Here is a 25976-nt window from a genome sequence, read left to right as displayed (position 1 = left end):
TATGTGCACTCTTTACAGAGAAGCTGCGTGCAAGAAATTTGGTTAAGTTTGGTCAGCCCCATCTTCTGGAGCGCACCAATGTGAGTCCAGAATTTCAATCTGATTCTTATCCATTATTGATTAGAGAAGACTGAAAAATTCACACAGTTAAATCAATCTACAAAGGTACTGATGCCACAAAGCCCTATTAAAAATTGCTCTGTGAGGGGCTGTGAAATGTGATACAAGATCTAGAACCTGTAATTTCCATAGTTCTGATGTTTGTTGTGTAGGAAATGAAATGTTGAATTTTCTTACTTCAAAAGTATTATAGCTAATGAGGAAGACTAGCAAGTCATTATCTTAAATTGGTACAAAGGGCATTTGGTCTACTATAACAAGTCCTCCTGTACTATTCTTGTATGAAATATAATTATCACCATTAGAAATGTATGAAAGAAAAACATTACATTTTGAAATCTCACAAATTGCCAGAACAGACTCTTTTTGCTTGAAACAGAACTTAAACCCATTTAAAAATAGTTTGTAAAGTAGAATTGTACCAAAAATTCCATTTACCACTAGAATTCTGAGTTTTTCATTACAGAAATGGCTAGCGGAGTGGAGGGGTTAGTCAATCCTGTCTCTTATCAGAAAAGTAATTTCCAGAAACAGCTAGAATTGCAGAAATAACTGGAGAGTGAGCTTTGTGATGCTGTTTCACTTATTACATAGCAAATCGTCAGAATCCCCAAGGAATAATCTCTATCTCATCCCACTGAGGAATGAAAAGAAAGGGACTAGAGGATGAAAAGTAGAACTGCCTATGTGATCGTAACTATATAGCTGGTAGTAACTTATACACAATTTTTAGACCTTTCTGTCTCTCATTTTAAATGAACGGCAAGAGCCTGAATGCAAATGATGTGCGTTCACCACATATGTGTTTAACACTAAACTGATATGTCTAAGGCTATACCAAAAACCATAATAAAAGAAGTACCTGGATATAACAAAAAAAAAAACAAAAACAAATGCATAACAGATACTAAAAATAGCAGTTGGAGAAAGAAAGTTTGTTTGTATTTGTGTTCACAGAACACAGTGCTATTCTATATTCATAGCAAATGTATCATTCTAATTTTAAATCAATATTCCATTACTTACTAAACTAATACATAATTGATAAAAAGAATAAAATTGTTACAGTGAATTTTGTTGTTTACTTTTCTTAACCACTTGTAAAATAAGAAAATACAAAATACATTTTATATCTACTTATTTGAAAGTTTACTTTACTTATCAACTTTTATAAGCTAGTATTTTTCAATGAACCTTCATTATTTATTTTCTCCTGATTTTGCTCCTTATTTTCCACACTTAAATGGAGGAACTTCTACATTTGAAAGTACAAGTAAGTTGTTATGTATGATACTCAGAATAAAATAAATTTTAGTAATGATGCTAAATATAACATTAACAGTTAATCATGTACTTAAATAGTGTATTTGCATTTTTAAATTTCATAAGAGCCAACAGAAAAAACTGATCTTTATAAAACCATCAGAGAATGTTAGACTCCCTTATGCATTATATATGTTTTGAAGTATCCAAGATCTATAATAATTTTTATTTATGGAGATAAAGATATAGATTGCAGATGAGCAACAAGTGAACAATTTCATCAGGCTAAAGGTACTTACTAATTCTTTTAATAATTTGTTTCACAATGCAGTAAAGTTGCCCTGGGTCTCTTAAGACAGACAGAGTAGGTATGTAATTTTTATCATGACTAAAAGGATTGAGATACAAAATTTTGTCATTGTTCACATATTATAATTTTTTTTTTGTATCCACAGAAACATGAATGATAGAGCAAGCTAAGAGAGAAATGTTTATCTAAGATGTTAAAATAGAATACTTGCACTTTATTCTGAAACTATTTCAGCTATTATGATTATGCTAAGATAAAAGTGAACACTATTAATCATCAATATAAGTAGGTGACCATAGACTGATTCTTATTTTACTATCTTTTCAAATATTCTTTTAAGGAAAAGACATGTAAGTAAACTTCTCAGGGAGATGGAAATAAATGCAGATCAAGTACAGAGACAAGGACACTCAACAGTGGGTTTTTTCCATGTTGAAACAAGTATCCCATACAATAAAAAGGAATAACTTATAAGGAATATCTTTTAAACTTGAATTTTCCCAATAAAAAAAAATATAATTCTTACAGATTATTAAATCCTTTGTAGAGGAAGGAAAACTCTAGATCAATAAAGTTCCAAAATTTTTATAAGCACGCATATTTTGGACCATTTCTGTTACTTGTAAGTATTAGTATTTGATGGAGGTGCTTAATTTTGGCTTGGAAAACTTCATCTCTTTCATTTAAATAATTTAGCTCTAAATTTACCTTTTGCTCATCCAGCTACTCCTGTTCCTCTTATTGATGTCACATTTTACACTCTGCTGTAAAATATCTGACAGAACGGTAACAAATGTCAGCCATGGTTTACTGGCAGCTAGAACAAAGGTTTCTTGACAAAATTAAGATTCTGAGGCTTACTGGGAGCTGGTGTGAGCCAAGGGAATCTGCACGTGCTGTTCCCTTTGGGTTTCTACCAGAGGATTCAATTAAAGGGCCTGCAGTATCATATCTAAAGTTTTGAAACTTTCAAAAGAGAATCTGGCTTTTAAGAGATTTTCAAGTGCCTTTCTTTACTGCTTTGAATTTTGGGCTGACAACTCCTCCTTTTCCTAGCAGTTAGTACATAGGTACAACTATCTATATACTCCCAAAGCTGGCTTACCATGCTTCGCAAAATAAACTGAAAATGTGAATTTGAGGGATTTACTATTCATAGTGATTCTTTCTTGGAATGTGGTAAACAAATGACCTACTTACAAAGGGAGGAAAGAGGAAGAGGAGGTATCTCACATGTATGATTATCCCATATATTTAGAAGAGAAAAAGCAAAATGAAGGTCTGTTACAATGACTTAGACCATCTTTGTTCCTAGAATCTGACATTCTCTATTCTTATTTTTAGAATTTCATGAAAAAAATCCGTTTTCAAGTGAACCTAAACATTTCATTTGAAGCACTGAGGTGATCCTCAAGACTTAAAGCCTGTGGTGTGAAAGCAGTGAACCAATAACTTTATAGGGTATGGGGAATACAACAAAGTATAGAATCTACAGTTTTAAAATTTTTACCCAGCCAGTAAACACCCCAAAACTGAGAGGCTATTCTAGTCTACATCTCAGTAGAAATATATCAGAGACAAAGTAGTAACAGTGTGAAGATCTTTCCACCATGTGTCTTTATCTCTGGAAGTATCCAAGCACAATACACTTAAAAGAAAGATTGGAAAGACATCAGCACCTGTCAGCTTAGTAGAAATAGAGCACAGTTTGCTTTCCAACATTTCTGAGTTTTGAAGGTTTGTAGGTTGTGACGCAGCAAGCTCCATTATAAGATACACAATATACAATTATGAACATCAGATCTTTATCTCTTTCTTCAGAACAAACTATCAAATCTTACACCCCATGCCCCTCAAAAATGACTGTGAAAAAAAAAAACTACATCAAAAGAATACAAGATCTTTGAAATTCCCTGTGTGGAACTGGGCAAGTACAACAGAAACCCCTACATCTCTAAATCATGAAAAATATTTTCAGTTACTGAATAGACCTTCCTAACCCTCAGGAAGTCAAACATGGGACACATCAGTTTGTAGCTCTTTAGATAAACTACTGGACATAGGATATGGAGAAGGAAAGGAAAAGGAAGGAGGGAAGGAAGAAATGAAGGAAGGAAGGAAGGAAGGAAGGAAGGAAGGAAGGAAGGAAGGAAGGAAGGAAGGAAGGAAGGAAGGAAGGAAGGAAGGAAGGAAGGAAGGAAGGAAGGAAGGAACGGGTTTTGTTACCATTATGTTTATACACCTTTACATTCCTACAAAAAGACTGGACAGAAAATGAGCACTCTCTTTCCAGGTGCCTCTTTGCAAGCACAGTAGTATTAATGTGTTTTCCTCCAAAGGGGATAGAACTTCTCTGTATCTAAAAATAATTTTTTTAGGAAATAAATGTGAACAATCTAAAGAAAATATTGCATTATAGCAGATTTAAAAGGAAAATGGAAGATGTTTATTTCTACAATATGGGGAAGGTGGTGGTGGTGGGGTGTTAAGTAATTCTGTGACCAGCTGACAATCAAGTGAACTAATCCTCTACTAACCCTGCAGAATATCCCAACCAGACTAAACAGATCATATATAGTGAAAGGTAAATAATATTTAAAATATTTAAAGGGTGAGACAATAAGTAAAGATTTATAGAATTAACTTACTCTAATCATATTTTTCTCCAAAACATATTTGATTGTTAGTCTAGCTTAGCAGCCAATTTTGAATGATATCTTTTCTGGCATTATATAATTAAAGATTAATTTGTAACTCTGGAAAAGTAAGACAGAGCAGAGGATATTCCTTTTAACAGTCTTTACATTAATGAATCAAAATTTTTGCCAAGATGTTTTGTATTAGATTTTGATAAACTTTTTTTCATGAGATACTTGAAAAATAAACATGCTATCTACTTTAAATAACACATATTCATGTTCAAAACATTAAAATTAAGTGCTTTAGGGGGAAAAGTTAATGCAACACCACCAACAAAATTATTTTACATATTTCCTCAAAAAACCCTACAATTGTATTTCAAAGTAAAAAAAAAAATTTGATCAGTTACAAATAGCTTTGAGATTGCCCATTCATTTATATACTCTCAGTGTTTTACTATGTAGCAAATAAGCACTTCACAACTTAGAATTATCATACCTGAAATGGTTTAGAACTGCTGATGTGGAGTGTTTGTCTGATCCATCTGTTTTCTTGATTTCCAAACTTGTACCACAATGGCCATCCCCTAGTATTACTCACAGTTCTTTGGAAGACTGACAGCTTGTAAACTTGTTTTCCAAACATGTGATAATGAAAGCGGAAAACACAGGTTCCATTGTCAGAAGGGTTGAAGAGAGGACTAAGCAAAATTGCTTTATCTTGGAATTGGCGTGGCCCAGAGGATTCCATGTAAATGTAGTGTCCCCTGACTGTGCCTGTCGTGTGATCCTTTAAAGGGCCTGTATTAACCGTGGGGGTTGGACCTTGTATTCTGATCCAGTCAAAGTCATCCTTTACACTCTGCTCCCAATTGCACAGCCCATTTTCAAAGTTACACTGTAGGTCAGGATCTGAAACGTAAACAGAACAGATTGTAAAAAGACCCCAAAAAGCAAGGGGGATAATGCTTTAATTAATATACTTTTTATCTTTGCAAAAAACCCTTTCAAATTTATAGAAAACGTCCATATCTTCTCTTTGAAAACTTTCTTGTCTGAAGGATAAAATATACATTTGTCTGTACATGAAAGAATTACCTTTTCTTTCAATACATATCTGTCAAACTTTACATAATTTATTGAATAAACTGAACTGTGAAAAACATTTTATTATCCATGCTATTAATTTCATGTATTATTACAATTAAATAATGCAAAGTTCTTTACCTGAAACTGAACTGAGCAAAGGAGTTAAAACTGAGGTTAATTGAATGAAATAAACCACAGGATACGGTCTTGTAGGTATGTGTGACCTAATATATTTTTGCATGACAGATGTGGTTGTGGTTTAGATCTTTATTATCCTCAATAATAGTAGCACAATAGCGTTATCAAAGCTAAATTCAAGAGAGGCCTTTATAAAACAACTGCACTTTTTTATTTGACACCAAAGCAAAATATTGATTAGCGCAATTACTTCTAATGTAAAACAATAAAATGTGTCAGGGGTGGTGAACTTGCATTCCAACTTTGCATGTGCTCTTCAGAAACAGTAACTGAAACTATAGCCAATTCTTTTTTTTTTTAATTAAGCTGTTATCTTTAATGATGCTTAAAACTGCAACTCATATCTTACTGTGGACCTCAAAATGGGTTATAAAGAAGATAGACATTACACAAGGGGGAAAACTGAGATAGGAAAGCCTTCACTTTCTTTTGAATTCAGGGTAGTTTTAATTTAATAGTTGGCAAATATCACTGCAGACTGATAACCCCTCAAGCATGTAAGGTATCTCACGTTTCTCAAACTGATTGTGATTTGCATAATTTAGTTACCTTAGGATGTGATAAAGCAACTGCTAGTTAATTTTATTTTATATTAAAGTTCTTGAATTCTTAAAATTGATGAATGCGTGCTTCAGGGAGAAAACCATCAACAGCACCCTTCAGCACTGCAAGGTGAGTGTCAAAAATGTGAATGACTCATGGCTTTCTTTGGTACTTACAAGTTCTTTCCTTGAAAGGGATAATTATGTCCAGCATGACTGCTATCTTTAGTACAGATATTTTAGCACTTCTTTGATAGTAACAGTATAGGTCATAAGAAAAGATAGGACATACACTCCTCTCAGTCCATCAGTATGTCTTACACTGTACTTCCATCAGTATAATCAAAGATAGCATGTTGACCTAAATCAAGTGCCAGACTGCAAATCCCGTCTTTTAAAATAACCTTGTAATGTGTGTTTGTGTTTTACATGAGTTAAAGAAATATAACTGGTTTGGATGAAGGAGACTGAATTGCATTTACCCTCAGTTGTAACTCTTCATACGCATTTAGGTTTAAAATTATCATTCTGTTTTATCAATAACTATATTCAGTGGAATCATCACTGGCTATGACATTGATAGCCTCTAACAATTCTGTGTTTTTTCACTCAAGGGTTGAACTGGCAAGTAAATTTTTGTGTGATGTAAAGTAAGTAGTAATGGAAAGTACTTACTACAGTCGTCTTCGTCTGATCCATCCCCACAGTCATCCACAAGATCACAGACCAGCAAACTGTCAATGCATGCTTTTGTGTCTCTGCACCAGAAGTGATTTGGACCCTCACAACTTAATGCTGGAGGTGAGAGAGCACAGTTTTCAAATCTAATATCATCAATTGCTGAGACACCGTCATAAAAACCCAAACTGATTTTATCAAGTGAGAATTGGAAAGCATGTGGAAGGCGTCCAAGCTGAATGACTGCCTTCAACCATTGACTTCCCTCGTTGTAATATGTCCTCCAAAGGACAGTAGGTTGTTTCAGCCCATCTACAAGCAATTGGAGCTCTGCTGCCCCAACTGACTGTCCATAGTTGTAATACCTAAAACGACAAAAAAAGAATGTTAAATGGGCAAATTATGAAAATGGACCACTTCAGGTAGATACTATATTTTCTGTTATATCTCTATGACACATAGGAAGTCCCTAGTGCCTATTACAAGTTTACTTGTAATTCAATACATTTTCTGAATGATGGCAGGATAGGTTGCTATATCAGTCCGGGCCTCATTTTAAGAACTGAAGATTTCGAAAGGAGAAGCATGCTTCATTAAATTAAATCCCATAACTGAAGAGACACATTTGCTTTCATATTAAACAACAAACACTCAGATGCATAACATTTTTTTATAAATTTAATTCAGTACATAATTGTAAATTTTCAAAAAGGAAAAGCAGAATACTTACTGAATGCAAAAGTACACCTTGTATCTATGTTACTAATGGTTAACATGTTGCCTTTTACAGCATTTTTGGAGGATCTCAAAGCATTTAAAAATAATAAATACTTAGACTGGCAATTGTACAAAACAGGAAGCAGAATCAGAAATACAACCAACAACTTGAAATTTCCAAACCTATATTCCAACTTCAAGTCATGAGCCTTGAATAAAAAGACATTTCCTCTTCCTGTGGCAGATGTATTTGATACTACTGAGACAAACCGCACTTAATAACATCAAGGTCAGGCCAAACATTTATTTAAACAGTAGTATCAATTTGACCTTAGTAAACAAATCATCACAATTTTTTCTGCCTATCTTTGAAAAGGTTGCAAAAAGTCTGAGACAAGACAATAACTGAAAGTATTTCTTTGGGTTTGGTTGTTGATTTTTTTTTTTTTAATGGGTTTTGGGGGGTTTTGTTTGGGCTTTTTTTATCTGTGTATATAAAAAAAAATTGAAAGCAAACACCTATTCTCGTGCTGGAGCTTTTGCTTAAAGATGATGAAATCTAATTTTGGATACTGGAGGTGACTAGAGGACCTACTAGATTTTTCAGTCCTTTCCTGTTCTTGAATAAAATTTCACATTTTCAAATTTATTTACCAAAGAATTATTAGCAAAAAGAGCATGGTATTTGTCCATGTATATGCAGACACGAGCCTTTAATATAACTTTGTCAAGAGCCTGACAACAAAGTCATCCCTTGTTTCAGTTCTGTTCTCCAAGTGCTTCTGCTTATGTCTGCATCCATATGATTATAGAATAAAATGAAACAAATACTTTAGAGGAAGGTGCATCTATTGCAAACTATAACCTCAATTTCAGTTCAAGAGAAGAAATGTGAGATGATCCAGGAATTTTATGTCTAAATTATTTCATACCAAAAGGACAGTGTGCAATTTGCTCCAGTTTGCCTGAACTTTGGGCTTCGTAGCCGAGCTATTTGTGAAATGCTGGTGCTGTTCTTCAGAATGAACATAAAATGACCTATTAAAATAAAACAGAAAACACCTTTTGAGGCTGAAGAAATAAAGGGTTTCTAAAAGCTTTTAAAACATTCATGGTTTCCACTTAAAATCTGGTTACAGAAGAGGTTTACCCATTCCATTTCTCTGTTTTCTAGGCCTGGCTTTTCTTACCTTCAGGTTTGTTGTAGGTGTGATCCCATGGAGGAGCTTGCTTCTGAAATACAGGTGGAAGAGCACTACTGGAACTTCTCACCCAATCAAATTCATCTGTGTTTACAGTTTCAACCCAGCCACAGCTCTCTCTTTCGAAGTCACATACAGCAGCTGAAATGAAGAGACATTTTATTTCTCTATCTGACATTACCAAACAAGTTTTTCCAGTATGAAAATGAAAATAAAATGTTTTTAATACTTCAACAATATTCTAGAAATACATCCAAGAAAGGGGCATGGAGAGGCAGAGTATGGCTTCATACCAGAGATGAGGTATTTGTTTAATAACAGCTGAGTAAAACCACAGTCGCACAGGAGCAACCAAGCCATCGTTATCTGCAATGTGTTCAAGAAAACAACTCCTTGTCTCTTAAGGTGCTGCAGCCAAAGCACTCAGAGGAGATGAGGAAGCGCTGAGAACAGACCTCACAATCCTCATGCTACAGAGCAAGAGTATAGGGCACAGAAAGCAGTAACAAACATTCTGCAAGATCTTTTAGGGAACTGATAATGGAACTAGAAATCAAACCCCTGATTTCCTGAATGTCAGCAAGTATGCTAATGACAACAAAACCCTTCCTCTATTTGTAATAGGAATTAAGTTAAGCATCAGGCATTACTGAAACACTATGATATTGGTAATCCCTGAATCAAAAACTCTGCAGTGAAAAAGATCTGAAAACCATATTGAGGTGCATTCTTCAATTCTTCACTTCAAAGAGAATGATATTTTAGAAAATATGTATATTCCAAACAAAGGAAAGAAAGGAGTGGAAGGGTGTCATGTATGAATGAATGTAAATTGAAAAATAATGATTATGTTATAATGAAGAAACATAGAATTATAGAATGGTTTGAGTTGAAAGAGACCTTCCACTAGACCAGGTTGCTCAAGCCCCATCCAACCTGGCCTTGAACACTTTCGTGGATGGAACATCCACAACTTCTCTGGACAACCTGTTTCAGTCCCTCATCACCCTCACAGTAAAGAATTTCTTCTGTACATCAGGTTTTCCTCTTCTTCACTTTATAAGAACTCCTCATAAAATTATAAAATTATATTTTCAAATCCTGCAATTATAAGAGGCTTTTAATGGAAGACATTAAGAAAATTATTTAAAGATTTTTAATCAATAATTTATCAATCACATACATAGAATAAATAAAACAAATATGCAGGCATGACTGTCATAATTCTATCATTATTTTATAACTCTTATCACAACTTTCAGTGGTCATATTATGGTATAAACTATCCATATTTCAGAATCATATGAAGTCTCTTGGGGAATAGGATTATATCAGTGTTTATTTATGGAAGATATGGGAGGATTTTTTATTCTTTTCTTTTGGTTTGGTTTTGTTTTGTTTTCCTCTTTAGCAACTGTATCGCCTTAAGTTATATGCAATTTTTTAGAAAGAATAAAAAATTAATAATGAGGCAAATTAGTATTATTGTTGTCTATGGCTTCTAAAAAGACAAGGTTTTGTGGATTATTAAGCAAAGCACATAGAAATCCACAGTTAGCTTAAAAAAAATAATTCCACAAATATGAAAGAGTAAATAATGTTTAAGAGATCAAAGAAAATATAATTTTGCTACACATATAGTGTATGTGGGTTAGAAATGTCAACGATAAAATGATGTAGACCAAATGTGACTAAAGAACAGAAGGAAGACATTTTTGACAGAATTTTTTGATAGAATAAAATGAAGACAAAATATACCTACAAATATTCAAGGACCTAGACATGAGAGAAATGACTGAAAATCCCCTGACAGAACAAAACGATAAGAGAATATGGAGAGCTATTTTTGATTTGCTTTTTGCTCGATAGAAGAAACCATTCCATATTCCCAGCAGAACAGCAACAAAGAATATAACAGACCTTGGACACAGATGGTTACACCAAATGAGGCAAATAAACAAGATAAAACTGTTAAGTCTGAGCCGAGACTTCTTGCATCTGTAAGTTGTAACACAGACAAAACATAAAAGAAAGGATGCACCAGACCATTTAGTTTAAGCATGGATGAATACACAGAGATAAAATAACCCTGAAACTTTCAGCTGAATCTCAGACCAGCTATTTAACAGCTAGGGAAAATACAAGAATAGAGTAAGTTGGTAGAGCCTGGGTGAAATGCACTTGGATATTGATACTTGATAACACTTCAATCACCTAATTGTCTTGTCCCATAACTTCTTTGACTGGTACTTCCATTTTGGACAGATTGTCCAGAAAAAAAGGCTGTTGCTTGGATACTTCTTTCACAGTAAACTTTGGATAGCTTCTTTCACAGTAAACTCACAAACTAATCTGCCTTCTCTCCTAATACTTTAGTTTTTGCTTTTCTTCTATTTTTTTTTTTTTTACATATTCTCTTATACTCTAACCATCACATGACCCTATGGACTCTACCTGGCTGTGTTCTTTCATGTGTTCGATGAATTTATATTTAGTGTTTCTTAAACTTCGTCTCATCTTATTACTGTTTTTTTGCACTTAATCTATCAAACTTTGTAATATTTTCTTTTTCTTTTAGACAATACTTCACCTATCTTATGCTTCTAACTTCTAGTGGTATACATGCCATCTGTAGGGATGCATTTTTCTTTCCTGCCCCATTTAGACTCTTTTTTAACAAGCTCCCTCAATAATCACAAAGGAATCAGAGAGATACTGGGATAGCATTAAAGAGTGGTTGGCTTTGTTGATGCTTTGAGAAGGCTGCCTTTACATCTTCAGCAGACTTAGTTTGCTCGGAGTTGACTCATTACCACAAGACTCCAGATTTTTTCTGATTTTGGGCTCTTATGCAAAGTGCTGTGTCCTTTTCTGTTTGGGGGAGCTTTACTCAAAGGCCTTTTCAAATCAGATATTCATCTTCTCTGTAAGCTGAATGACAATTAACAGGAATTTAACAAACAGTCCTGCTGAAAACAATATTTTAAAAATAAATGTTTAAGATGTTAGCTCTTCTTTAAGACTGGAAGTTCATCAGTATCTACAATCTGAAAAATCTCTCCTTGTCTCCCAGCCCGTGTAAGTCTATACAGCAGGCACCATAAAAAAAAATCCAGGTGAAGAGATATCATGACAATTACTGGCTTACAACTTTTTTTTTTTTTTTTTGCTTAAAAGCTATTTTAAAAGGCTTTAATATGCTAATAAGCTTTAAACTATTTTTAATCAGTAATTTTAAAATAAATTTAGGAACTTATCACTAGATGGCATGAAGAAAACTATCATCAAACCTAGCAACTAAAACAAATTTAATTCTGGACATACTCATCCTAAAAAGTTATTTTAACTCCCTTTATAATATAAAAACACTGAAAAGTCTTACATCTACCTTCTCATATTTATGTTTTCTATCCCAGTGACCATTTAATAATTTCTTGATATACACTCAGTCAACTAAGACTGTACTTTGCAGGGCACTTAGTGTATTTTCTACAGTGAAAAACTGAATAGAGGTCAATCAAAAAATTATTGCAAAAGTTCATCAGCAAGAAGCAATGCTAACTGGGAAAAAAAACCCAAACAACAAACAAGTGAAAAAGCAAGTCACTATTTGAAGCTCAAATAAATTGGATCTTCCTTCACTTTCGATCTCCCAATATTATCTGCTATCATTTTGAAAGGACAACAACAACAACAACAAAACAACCACAACACCCACACTTAAAAGTTTAAGACAAAAAGATATGGTAGTCTCCTCTACAGATGGCTCTACAGAGGAAATAAAACACTCCAGACATTTTCTTTTGCTAATTTCTGTTGGGAAATCCATTTCAATAACCATGAAATTGTAACAGACCTATTTGTGATTTCAGTCATGTGGGCTTTTTACTAATAGACAAACATATCTTCTACATAACACTGAGGTGTATATCTCTTGTGAAAAGAGAAATAGCTCTGTGTATAAGACAGGGAAAATATGCAGAGTAAAAAGATTTTGTTATAAATACATCTAGTGATTTCACTGTGCACCTACATTTTTAAAAACTGTCTCCTAACTTAGCTGTAGGAGTTGCAAAGATTAAGATTTTTACAGGGAGATATAAAATTCTGTAAAAATTCTATGCAACTGAAGGGAAAGGTCCTGGTTTTCCTGAACTATACAAAAATAAAATCCAATGGTCACTATTCAGACCATCTTTTTATTCTCCCTGTTTTCTCTGCCACTGAAGCTCATGCAATATTTGTTGTCACAGTGCATAATTTGCAAGGAACTAAATAGGAGGAAGTATACAATGAGATATATTTTTTGCCCAAAAATACTATGTATGTATTTGCTGAAAGAAGTAGAAAAGTTAGACTCATGCCTTCTGTGTTCCTAGATATCCTGAAAATGTGTGATCTCTGTAAGAAAAATGCCTTTGCTCTTTCTTCCATGCTCTTCCTTTCCACAACCTGTTTCCCCTTTTACCTATTCCACAGCTGTTCTTCTCTGACCCCTTCTCAATCCTAGTATCACTGTGGCTGAGAATAAGCCCATGGCAGAACAGGTACATCCTGATGTGTCTGTGGCCATGGTAAATTATTTCACATTTATTTTATATATAAACCCATATAATTATTCCTGATAATCCACACTGTAAGTAGACAGAGGAAAAGAAAAAAAACCAAACACAAAAGACAGAGTGTAAGGGAAAAATAAGCAAAGGTCAGACAGAATATCAAGAATACACTCATGTTACCAGATTACTTTCCAACATGATCTTATTCCTATTCCATCATCATCGTTCTTTGGTTGGAAAAATGAGCATTTAGACTTCACTAAATGCATAGGATGTAGACCACAGAAATCATGCTGTACATTCATCTTCCAGAGCACAAAGACACAATGTGACAGGTGTAGTGGGTCACCGCTGTAAATCTGCAGTTTGAAAATGGCTGTTACTTTTTTCTTCTGCTTTAATGCATGGAAGTCATGTATAATAGCTTTATGACCATAGTAAATTCTTCATCTGTAGAAGAAAAGCTAGGTACCCTAGTCAAGGGTAGCAGCACTCAAAAAAACCCAACATTCAATGTCTTTGGGTCCAGGACATGCATTTTTGTAAAATGCAACTGAGAAACCTGGAAGAAAGAATAATCTCATCTCCTTTCAGCATCAAGAACATGAATGTGGTTCTAAGGCCAAAGGATCAAAGTAGAGAATACAAATTCACTTAAAGCCTTGTATATGAAGAAAAGTAACAGAAAGTTTCTTGCAAAAACTGTGAGCTCAAAAATCCACTTTTAGGTAAAAAAGACAGTCCAAGAAGTGGAAATCTTCAGCTGAATTCTTTCAGGCCTGACGGAAAAGAACAACCCATTTGAGGAGCAGTGAAAAACAAGAGATGTCTTGAAGAATTGGTGTTGTGAGATAAGAAAATTGTGTGGAGACTGCTTATCAATGGACTTAGCGGATCCAGGTATCTAAGGAAATCATCTTACTGGAATTTAAGATAAGAGGATTTAATTTAAATATATTTTGAAAGACCCATGTAATATTCTTACTTGGTTCTCATACAAAGAAGGAAAACATCAAGAAGGTTAAGATGCATACAATCATTATTAGACTGAACATCATGGAAAAAAAATGTGAATATTGATGAAAAGAACAATGTAGTCATTAAAGGTGAAGTAAAAGAAAGATCTGTGCTTAGCCAAGTTCAGAAATTAGGAAAAGTTTCTGAGAAAAATGAAATGCTTGCATCCAATTAGAAGAATCTACATAAATATAGAAAGTAATGGTGTGCTACATAAGCATGAAAGTGATGAGATAACATTTGGGAAGAATTATAAGAGTTGTTATAAGAGTGTTGTAGACTACCAGAATAATATGCTGAAAGGTAAGTTTATTGCTTGGAATGGTCAACTTGCCAAACTACTTGCATGGCCCTTTGTGTGCCTAGATTCTGCTTCTCACTTTACGAGCTGTAGTGCTAGCACACACTGAGCCAGCTCAGCAATAACAATGATTTATAAGTCAGCAACATATTTAGAGCAAAGATCACCATAAATATAAAGGCTCCAAAGTTTAACCTTTAACATGGCATTGTTAATGTATTGTCTGGACAACCGAGACTTCGGTGTAATAAAGGTTTCTTCAGTCATGTAATTAGAGGAAAAAGAAAGAGAAAATCAGTTGCCACAGAGGCAACTTGCAATTAAAGTTAGTCTAGGACTGGTTAAACACCAGCTGGACATTTGTCTTCACCTTTAGGTATAATGATGAAATGAAAACACAGGCTGAATAGCTAAAAGGAAATATAAATGGCAAAAAAACCCAGTAGATCTTAATTTTCATGATTAAAAGCTACCAGTTCACTGCTATCCCAGAGACTGAAAGTTGCATGTGACTAAATCTATTTAGAATGTTTTTAATTAAACTATTGATTTGGAAGAGTTATTATTTTGACAGAGAACAAATACCCAGTATCAGAGTTTAAAAAGGGTAATGTGAGAGCTATCCAGACTATCATACCCAATGCTGCATAAGATGTGTAACCATATTTTGAAGTTAAATAGAAAAAAACATGAAGTAAGTCAAACAGCAATGGAGTGTCATAAGAGTTTTAATATGAGTAACACAGACAGGGAGGGAGTAAAGAACTCTTCTCGGTAGTGCCCAGAGAAACGAGAAGAACCAACGGGGACTTGTGGTTGTACTGAAAGGGTGATGAAACACTGGAACAGGGTGCCCCAAGTGGCTGTGTAGTCTCCATCCTCATAGATATTCAGAACCTAAATGTTGTATAAGGTTCTGGGCATCCTCATCTGCTTTGAGCAGGGTGGGGTTTAAGTAGATGATCTTCAGGTATCCCTTCCCTTCCAACCTCAACTATGCCATGGTCACATCAGAATTTTCTTTATTCTGGCCCACAAGAGGAAAGATATTCTGCTTAGTAAACATTTAATATTTACTTCTGGTTTTAACTAGTCAAACAGCTGTCTAATAAAACAAAATATAGTTTCATATCTTAAAGGTCTGTATATTTCGGATACCAATCTTTCTAAACACCTAAAACGCTCAACATGAGTGCTCTATCCAAGAAAGATAGAATACTAAAATTGTAGAGAAATTGCATTAATACAAATAGAAGCTGTAATTATTTCTTTTGACTGCTAATAGTCAAATAGATTTTTGTTTAACTGAGCAACAGGTCTCAAATATCCTAATAAAAACTATATAATATAAGCAGTGAATTTGGATTGTATTAGCATCTGTGAAGAAGGTTTTGCTTTGTCATACATAACACAGCAAAGAAAATATATGGAGGATCTTGTCTACAATATTTCTGTTATTTGTGTGAAAACCATCATGCTATATTTTTTAAAGGAAGCTTGTATTAAATAGTACCCATGGTAACTCCCTTTGAAAATGCATCATGACTTTTATAGCAAAGTTAATAGTTCAAAGCAAGAGACTCATTTTCAAAGATATGACTGTGATTTCTTATGCAGAGCAGGCAACTGAATGAATCAAAAAGACTTGTGAAGCTACATGTTAGAGACTCTGAAACATTTCCAAGCTCCCTGCTGACTGTACAGTGGAGAGAGACTCTGAGATGCATCACCTCCCTCTACTTTCCTACTTGTTTGTTTCCATACAGAGAAAGCCTATGAAGCCTTGACAAGAGTCATAGCACATCCAAAAAGAAAATGCTGACTCGGCTTAAATAATATCTGTGAGCATGTTTGTGGTATTGGTGACAGTTGTGGCATCTTCACATCATAATTTGAACATACAAGATAAAATACTGTCTGTTAAGCAGTAGCTTCTATTAAATAATTAAAAACTTTTTTCTGGTTTTAATACTAGGAGGGAAGTAGTTGTTACAGCAAATAAGAGGAAAAATTCACAGAACAGAATCAAACTGAAGTAACTATTTCTCAAGAGCTTTTACTTTTAATTAAATTGCAAGATTTATGAGGTCATGAAAGCATTGCAAATAGGACAAACAAACACAGTCACAGGAGCTTAACAACAGAGGTTTTTAAATTTTCACTTACGGCACTTGGCTTCATCCTGGCTATTTGAACAGTCAGGCTTAAAATCACAAAATTTGTCAGATGAAATACATTGTTCATCCCCACACGAAAAAAATTCCGGTGGACAGTAAAAAGATGAAGCATTAGCATCTGCAAATTCTGTTTTCCCTTAAAATCAGAAAAGGATATATGAGTAAAAACACGCAAAGCATCTTTTAATATAGCAATGTACTCGGTGTAAAGAACATAGCATCACCTATGAAGTGTGCTAGATTATATCACAACTTATAAGAAACACAGCTGATCTTAATGTCTGATGCTCTTATACTATATATTATTCTCCACAATATTCAAACTTTTGTGTGGAAAATTATCAAATGCACAGCCAGGCTATTCAGAGGTGAGTGGCTGTGCACAGATGCCTGCTCTTTCCCTTGGAATAGAGAGCAGGTGGATTCTCTGTGTTCAGATCACAGTGAAAGCTGCAAGAAGGTGAAAGCTGCAAGAAGATGAAAGCTGGATGCTGCACCACTATTAGCTTGCACCTCAACCTACACATTAGAAAACATTCCAAATTTAAATGAATAGGGAAACAAAACCCAGGGTCTGCTGGTTTTACTTCAGAAGTTTTCTGGAAAGAGAGCAAGTGAGAGGAATGATGAGCAGCTTCTCATCTTTATTGTGTAACTTAACTTTTTTAAATACTCTTGTTTCTATCCAGACAGGTTTTTTTTAAAAAAACTCACTCCTTTCTAAGAACAATATCTGTGTGACTAATGGGTAAGTGGGGAGGGAAAATAATCAATGTTTCTTTAAATACTCAGCTACCATCAACCTTCATATAGAGATCAGAGAACCCTTAAAAACACAACACTGAAGTCTTCTATTATGCCCTTAAATTTTTCAGTAGAGAAGAAATTCAGCTATCGACTGGTTATAATTCATCAACATTACCCCTGACTGCATATGTGCCTGTGCCATTTTTGAAAAGTAGCTATTATTATCAAGAGAACTAGAAGTAGCTGTCTGACAGAAGGTAAGATTATTTTATATTTCCATCTGTTGGCACTTCGAGACTATAGAATGTGAGTACACAAATAAGTATGGTGGACACTTATTATAATATGTTATATATTTAACAGTAATAATGGAAGAAGCCTCCTGTCCTAAAGGTAATGCAGTGGAATTTGCTCTCCAGTGCAAGACATAAGATGCTTTGCTTCTGCCTTTGCATTCAAATGTGTATGTGAGCAGGTACTACATAGTAAGTGGTATCTGGAAATTCTCACCACAGCTTACTTTGCGGAATCAGGAAAAACTACTTATAGCAGCTACTGTATAAAACAAGGATGAGAGCCTTCATTATAGAATCACAGAATGGTTTGGGTTGGGAAGGATGTTAAAGATTATCTGGTTCCAATCTCTCTGCCATGGGCAGGGATACCATTCACTAGACCTGGTTACTCAAAGACCCAGCCAACCTGGCTTGAAACTTCAAGGCAGGTGATTGATTACAGCATACAGACTTTTTTTTTCAGATTATCCTCTGTTTTATTAAAGGTATTTTCAAGTTGTTGGACAAATCACAGTTATACATAACAGACATTGGGGAAGATGTATTGAAAACCACAAAACTTGCCTTCACTTTCCTGGTTGACATCTGGAAGTGATCTATTCACAACTACACATTCTTCTGTTATACTGATGTCATCAATAGCAACAGTAGCATTTGTTGTCAGAATAGTACCTCTTAAAATAATCTGTAAAGATGAAAAAAAAAAAGGTAGTTCATTAAAAGTGACATGATAAAAAGACATACATATACACATACATACATACATATATATATATATTCCATTATAATTTAAAACATTTAAATACTGCCTATAATCAACTCTAAATACCAGCGAGGAAAAACTACAATTGAGATTTTACCAGGTTAGAAATTTGATCCTCAGCTGTCAAAGCCATAGCTACCTTTACCTATGGCAAGTTATGCAACCCAGATGACGTTGTTTCAATCGAAACTGGTGAAAGCCATCACTATTGAATGAACGGTTTATATATTCTTATATTAGCTATTCAGGGTTACCAAATATGATGATTTACAACTCCATTTAACTGTGTTCATCTATACCATGCCTGCTGAAGTCAACAGCATGTGGTACTGTAAAGGTGGGGATTGTACGGATGCATTTGTAAATACAAGGAAACACTCAGGAGATCATAAAAGAGAGTAAAGTAATTAATAAATTACCAATAATGTCCTTTCTTTTTGATCATTTTGTAGGTAAGACGTAAAATGAGGAGACCAAAAGTGGAATTTTGGTTTACTGAATCCTTATATTTGAGTTGCTGATTTCCCCAACATGTCCATTCTAGGTTTAAGCAAAGTGTAGCCTGAGATTATGTAAAAAGAAAATTAAACTTGAAAACTGTGATTAATGTGGCAAATTGTAATATCTGCACTGTCAGTCTCACTTCTGTTCTTGTGAAGATCAAGGGACAGATCCTCCTATAAGTCATGCTAAGGCACACAGAGGTCAGGGAGGTGATTCAAGATAGCCAGCACAGCTTCACCAAGGGCAAGTTCTGCCTGAAAAACCTAGTGACTACATCAGTGAAGGGCTATGGATGTCATTTATCTGGACTTCTGCAAAGCCTTTGACACGGCCTCCACAACATCCTTTTCTCTAAACTGGAGAGAAGTGAATTCGGTGGGCAGACTGTTAGGTGGATAAAGAATTGGTTAGATGGTCACATCCCAAGGGTAGTGGTCAAAGGCTCAGAGTCCTGATGAATGTCAGTGACAAGTGGTGTCCCTCAGTGATCTGTATTTGGACCAGTGTTATTTCATATCTTAATTAATGACATAAATGAAGGGATCAAGTGCAATTTGCAGATGAGTGGTGTGGCTGACACACTTGAGGGATGGGATGCCAGAGGGACTCGGAAAAGCTTGAGAAGTGGGGCCATGGGAATCTCATGAGGTTTAATAAGACCAAGCGCAAGGTGCTACTACACCTGGGTCAGGGCAACCCCTGGTATCAATACAGGCTGGGGGATGAACAGACCCAGAGTAGCCCTGATGAGAAAGACTTGTGGGTGCTGGTGGATGAGAGGCTGGACATGAGCCAGCAATGTAACTTGCAGCCCAAAAAGCCAATCATACCCTGGTCTGCATCAAAAGAAGCTGAGCAGCCAATCAGGGGAGGTGATTCTGCACCTCTATTCTGCTCTTGTGAGGCCCCACATAGAGTATTATGTCCAGCTCTGTGGTCCCCAGAACAGGAAGGACACTGACCTGTTGGACTGAGTCCAGAAGAGGGCCACTAAGTTGATTAGAGGGATAGAGCACCTCTTCCATGAGGAAAGGTTAAGAGAATTGGAATTGTTCAGCCTGGAAAAGTGAAGCCTTTGGGATAACCTAATTGCAGCTTTCTGCAAGGGAAGCCTACAAGAAAGATGAAGAGAAACTATTTACAAGAGCATGTAGTGACAGGGTAAGGGGGAATGTCTTCAAACTGAAAGAGAGTAGATGTAGATTAGGTATTAGGAAGAAATTCTTTACTGTGAGGGTGGTGAGGCACTGGAACAGGTTGCCCAGAGAAGCTGTGGATGCACTATACCTGGAGGTGTTCAAGGCCAGGTTGGATGGGGCTCTGAGCAACCTGGTCTAGTGAAAGGCATCCCTGCCAATGGGAGTTGGAATTAGATAATCTTTAACATCCCTTCCAATCCAATCAATGCCGTGATTCCAGGATTCTATGATTCTTCTGCCTGTGCACAACATTATTAGGTCCTCGCTCTGAGGAGCAGTTTTTATAGAAAGTTCATTTTTTAAAAGCTACTACACTATTGCTACCTGATGTTTATTACAAAAGTTATTCTAAAGCATAGAATATTGAAACAATGGCCATGTTCTTTAGTAGATGCACCTGTAGAAAAAGCGGAATAAAATTCTTTTTCATACGAGTATTAAAGAATAGTAATTTTCTTTTTACGTTTCATCATAAAAGTAAACTAATTCTAAAGGCCAAACTGGAGTAACTTTTTGAAAGCAATGTAAGTGCAATTACCTGAAAGGGTAATTCCTCAGTTGCACTTTCTACAAGTATATTCCCTTTTGTCCACTTCATCTCAGGTGATCCTGAAATGTCACATAATTTTTCCAAACTTCCATCCAATGCAGTTCTCTTAAAGACAGAAAGCTGGGACCCCTGAGATAACCTGTACCAAAATCTTACCTGTTGAAAGAGTTTTTAATGAAACACTTAAAAAAATTACATAATAAATCTGAAATAAGTTCAGCACCAATTCATACACGTACATTATAACATGACAGGTCTAAACATAGATTTGGCATAAAAGAATGGGAACTATGAAATTACAGCATGTTGAAGAGCAGTATCATGTCTAAAGATAAAGCCATATTTAAAAGTAAAGCTTATTTTTACAACTTTTAACTTGTATCTATCAACTGATTAAGACTGAATGATATAACTTCCTTTAATTCTTTTTAGTTTAGTAAGTCCTTAGAAACTTCTCAAAGATTATTTTTCTTTTTTAGTGAGAATCATGGTTCACTTGCTTCCCCTGCAATACAGAGTAAACCTGATACATTTAATTGCTTTTTTTTTTTTCAATAATACCAAGGCAAAAATTCAGCTGGTAACTGCAGAGAAGAAATAAGATTTTCAAAGACTAATTGTTCCTTCCCCCTGAGTCCTTCCTGCTTTTTCACATAATGATAGACTAAACTTTCTTCAACTGCAGTATCGTTATTTCCCTGCAAAAGACTTGATAGTATTTGAGTCTTCACAGAGGTAAAACCAGAGCTGGATCAGTGGTTAAGAAATATTCCTGTTAAAACACGCTCCTACTATTTAATATCTTCTGGTTTCATGGCTGGTGGACTCAGTCTCTCAATTTTCCTTGGAGTTTCTTTTTCCCCCATGCATGAAAATCATATTTTACATAAAATAATCTTGTGACTTATTATTAAAATGAAATACTTTCATGTAACTTTTTTCCCAACCAAAAAGCTTAAGAAATAGAAAGCAGGAGGTATACAAACTCTTTTCAAAATGAGCTGTTTGAAGGACTACACTCTGAACAATTTAGATGGCTTTTGTCTATTAACCTTTTCAAACAAATTTATGTTTTCATTATGTAAGAAACAAAGTTACCCTCCTTCTCTATGTCTACATGTTCGGCTATACAAATACTGTGTCCACTAAAAGTCATAAACAGAGAGCTGGGACTAGAAATTTGCTTCTACAACTCCAAACCCTTGAGCTAAATGAAGATGAGCTAAATGAAGAAATGAAGAAATGTAGCTGATGTCTACAAAAAGACTCAGGTACAAGAAGTTGCAGAAAGAAGTTAGTTCTAAGCTTAAATTAACCAGAAAAGCACAATATAAATCTGTTATCCTTCAACTCCTATTTTCTTTCTTTTTTCTTTTTTTTTTTTTTAAACAACTGGAGCCAAAGAACTTGTAAAGCTATTAATAAACACAGACCTCTTTATGTGGATCCTTTTATCCTCTCAATGGGACATGAGGGCATCATCTCACATTTATACACAGAGAACATAACACATCCTAATGGACAACCCCTACTCCTTGCTCTTTCCCAGAAATAAAAGTCTGCAGGGAAAATATGGCAGAAAGCCAGGCTTCCAGGCTTCACAAACACCCTCTTTTCAGACACATATATCTAGGTAAGAACTTCCTCTAGATTTTGTTGAATCTGAGAACTTCGAATACATTAAAAACATATATATTTATAATAAAAAGTGTTTCTTTTCTGCCTTTGAACTGGAGAAAAATACGTGCATCCCCGTTGCACTTGTGTTTATTTTGAATGCAGACCAAACTCTGAAGTAGATCTAACCAGAATAATTCATTGATTCAGATATCAGAAGTGCCCAGTCTGCCTTAAGGATTTCTAAGATAAACACCTTTAAGGTACAGATTAAGTTATCTACTCAGCATCAAAGTCTACAAAAGAAAGATGAAACTGCCTGAACAATGCATGGTGGATATAAAGTATGTTGGGTGTCCCAGGAGTAATGCAACATGCAAGGCTTCGATGGGGTGCTGTGAGGCCTTACAAGTTCCCTCCAACAGCATTCTGCTTGATTTTATCCTGAATCTATTTAATTTCTGATGCTTTACAACACTAAAAAGCCACATGAAGATTAATAACTGAGAAATTGCATTAAAAAACAGTAAGGAACTGTTCTTAAATTGTTTAAGAGGGTTCTACTCCTCAGCTGCAAGTTGCAACTATTCAGATGAGATCTGATAACTCATTGATGTATGTAGTCCAAGTCAGCTACAGTTTCAAGTAAAACAGATTTAGCTAAGCCAGCACTTGCTTCAGGTCCCCTACATGAGATAAAACCTAAGAAGCCTAGATCCTGCTGGAATAAAATTCTGCTACTTGTTGGGCCTTTAAGTGCAATTCCTTCTTTTCTGAAATTTTTGTTTTCAAAAAAAGTTTTCCCAAGTGCAAGTACATTTTCTGTCCTACATTGTGTCTGAGAAATTAAGCAATAAGTCTAAATTTTATTTTGTTTCTCTAAAGCCTCTTTTTGCCACTGAACACAATAAAATTATTTTGGCAAGTTTTCTCTGTCTTTTCCCTTTCTTCTCTGTGAAGGCATTTATGCAGTAGCAGAAAAAAATTAACATCATAACTACACAACTTAGCTTCTCCCCAGTATGGCATAAGCTTTGAAAAGTTATAGAATAGAAAACAAAAAAAAGCCTCCTGAAAAAAAAAGAAAAAAACTTTATAAAACTTTACAATATCTATTTACTTTATTCATTGGCCAATCCAGTTGGGAATGTTTTCCTGCAGTGACTAGATGCTCTACATATTTAATATATTTCTTCAAATTCTGCTTTACATGTTTTGTTTAAAATTACAACACTCTAGCTATAAAAGTGTGTTTTCATTTTTCATCTATTACTTTTGTATTTTTTGGCCCTTCTGATCCATTTTTTTCAAGGTACCTTTCTAGATTCTCAGATCAAGTGCCATTCTGGCAGGTTGTTTTTGCATTCCTCTGCAGAGCCACAAGACATTTGACAAAAAAAGCATTTCAAGGTAACTCTCAAGTACTGCACTAGTCAGCTTAAAAAACATCCTCTCAAACCATCAATTAAAATTTAATACATGTCTGGAGCATGGTAGTGAATTCTCTCTGGTCACACCAACATAGCTAATGTATATAATGACTTCAAACCTTAGGTTTCCTATTATGGAACACCGTTTATGTGACTTTCCTGCCTACAGACAACAGAGTGGATATTTGATATGGCCCTGTTATTTATTGTTGTCCAGATAGGTTTGTCATAGCATACAAAAACCTGAAGGGTATCCTTAAATCTGAGTCACCTGCTGGGTGCTTTAGAAACAACAATAATAATCAGATATAAAAATTTTGCAGCAAAGCAGTAAAATGTCAGCTGCATCTCCCTCCTCCCAAAGAATTTGTTTGTAACTCCTTCCACTGCTCTTGAAATAATCCTCACTAGCAACACTTACAGTATGAAGAATACCATCTCTGCTCATCAGGTGAGTGATAGCTTGCAAACGTGGGGGCAGTTAATACCAAACTGTTACCTGACAGCAGGAGAGCCCAGAGGACGGCTTGACAAGAAAAGGGCTCTCCAGATGAGACATGGCCACCTTTGTATTCGTCTGATGTGATCCACTGAAGTAAATGAATGCTCCTAAAAACAGATATTTTTTTTAAAAGTATGAGAAATATGTCATGCTCCAATGGCAAATAGCTACCTCAGAGATGTAACTATGTGCTCCATGAGGCACATAAAGCTTATTCATAGATGAAAACAAATGAAACAGCTTTGCCATCAGTTCAGTCTCTGTGGATAATGAGGAAGGTGTTGTAACAGGCTGCAACAGCGTCTATGTGGGCAAAGGCAAAACACAATTGCTAAATGCTCCTGCCTCTTCCCTCTTGCAAAGTTATCATGACTAATTCCAAAGACAAGAAGAGAGGGAGAAGGAAATAAGGCTGTGTGGGCAGCCATTGCTAAGGTTACCCTGTTGTGGTGTCTGCAACCAATTAAACTTGAGGAGGTGAATATGGAGCACTCCAAAAGGAGTTCAGATGTTGCTTCTCTGAGGGCTTTACCGTGCAGACCCACTGGAATTATTTTTTATCTGCTCTCTTCAAGCAAAAACTTAAGATCTCCAACCTCCAAATACTACAACTACTTCCCATCACCTTTGCATGATGCCCATCTGCTCTCAGCATGGACTGGGGAGAGTAAAGGAGTTGCAACACAGAGCAACCTGGAGATCAAACAGCACAGACCTCAGCCGAGATCACTAAAGGATGCATTTTAATTGGCTTAAATAATGTTTCAAACTGAATTTAAAACAAAAATTATTTCCTTTAGGGTACAGTATTCACTCTCAGCCCAGCCCAGCCAGTTTTAAGCATGCTAACAGTGTTGCAGACCCCAGGAGCCAATGGAATAAGCTATATTTTCTCATGGGGTCCACAGACTTGACATTGTTGTCTGTGCTAGTGGGGATGAAAGCTTAATTAAAGATCTAATCTGAACTCTGGCAAATGAACTCCGTTTGGATTTGAACTACAGCAGATGTGCTTCAGACAAAGGTAGGGAAGGGTAAACATTTTCAAGGGGCCCTAAAGCAGCATATTTTGAATGCCGTCAGTGCTGCCTTTGCTGAATACTGAGACTTTTTCATGAAGGTCTGTGCAAAACAACACTAAAGGCTCAGTCGTTTTTTGCGCATTGATATTACACATATTGCTTTACATCTTGGAAAATCAGCTATTGTGCTGCCACAGTCATGTTCCTTAGCCATTTATTTCCCATGGATACATAATAAAGCAGAGGGTTAGGTCCAGCCCCACGTGAATAATGGCATCGCTTTAGCAAGGTTGGCACAAAGAGGGGACCGTTACAGCTCCCTGTACAAACAGGCATGTTGCACTTGCAGCTCGAGGGAAGCTCCCCTCATTGGAATGCAAGGGTACTTCAAAGGACCTTCTTTTAATTTGCAGCTGAGGCTCTACACTAACCTTGTTAAGATCTCAATTAATCAAAATTTGCTGCTGCCCTCCCCAGGAGAGAAGAGACATCAATGGTGGTACTACAAGGAACTGTTGCAACCTGAAGAATCTT

General features: G+C 35.5%; 1 protein-coding gene across 1 annotated transcript in view; it reads right to left on the bottom strand.

Annotated features, from left to right (window-relative positions):
- The window catches only part of MALRD1 (MAM and LDL receptor class A domain containing 1), a 238601-nt gene that overhangs the window by 173271 nt on the left and 39354 nt on the right, over nucleotides 1–25976 (bottom strand). The window contains exons 11-17 of the mRNA XM_032689585.1: nucleotides 24418–24527; nucleotides 20860–21027; nucleotides 18420–18540; nucleotides 8747–8899; nucleotides 8489–8594; nucleotides 6837–7204; nucleotides 4832–5244 (exon numbers count right to left, since the gene is read on the bottom strand). Of these exons, the coding sequence (XP_032545476.1) occupies nucleotides 4832–5244; nucleotides 6837–7204; nucleotides 8489–8594; nucleotides 8747–8899; nucleotides 18420–18540; nucleotides 20860–21027; nucleotides 24418–24527 (1439 nt within the window). The remainder of the gene's footprint in view (nucleotides 1–4831; nucleotides 5245–6836; nucleotides 7205–8488; nucleotides 8595–8746; nucleotides 8900–18419; nucleotides 18541–20859; nucleotides 21028–24417; nucleotides 24528–25976) is intronic.

This window comes from Chiroxiphia lanceolata, chromosome 1, assembly GCF_009829145.1.
Source record: "Chiroxiphia lanceolata isolate bChiLan1 chromosome 1, bChiLan1.pri, whole genome shotgun sequence".
Lineage (NCBI taxonomy): Eukaryota > Metazoa > Chordata > Aves > Passeriformes > Pipridae > Chiroxiphia > Chiroxiphia lanceolata.
Note: the sequence above shows the minus strand (reverse complement) of the source record. Positions and strands in the feature narration are given on the sequence as shown.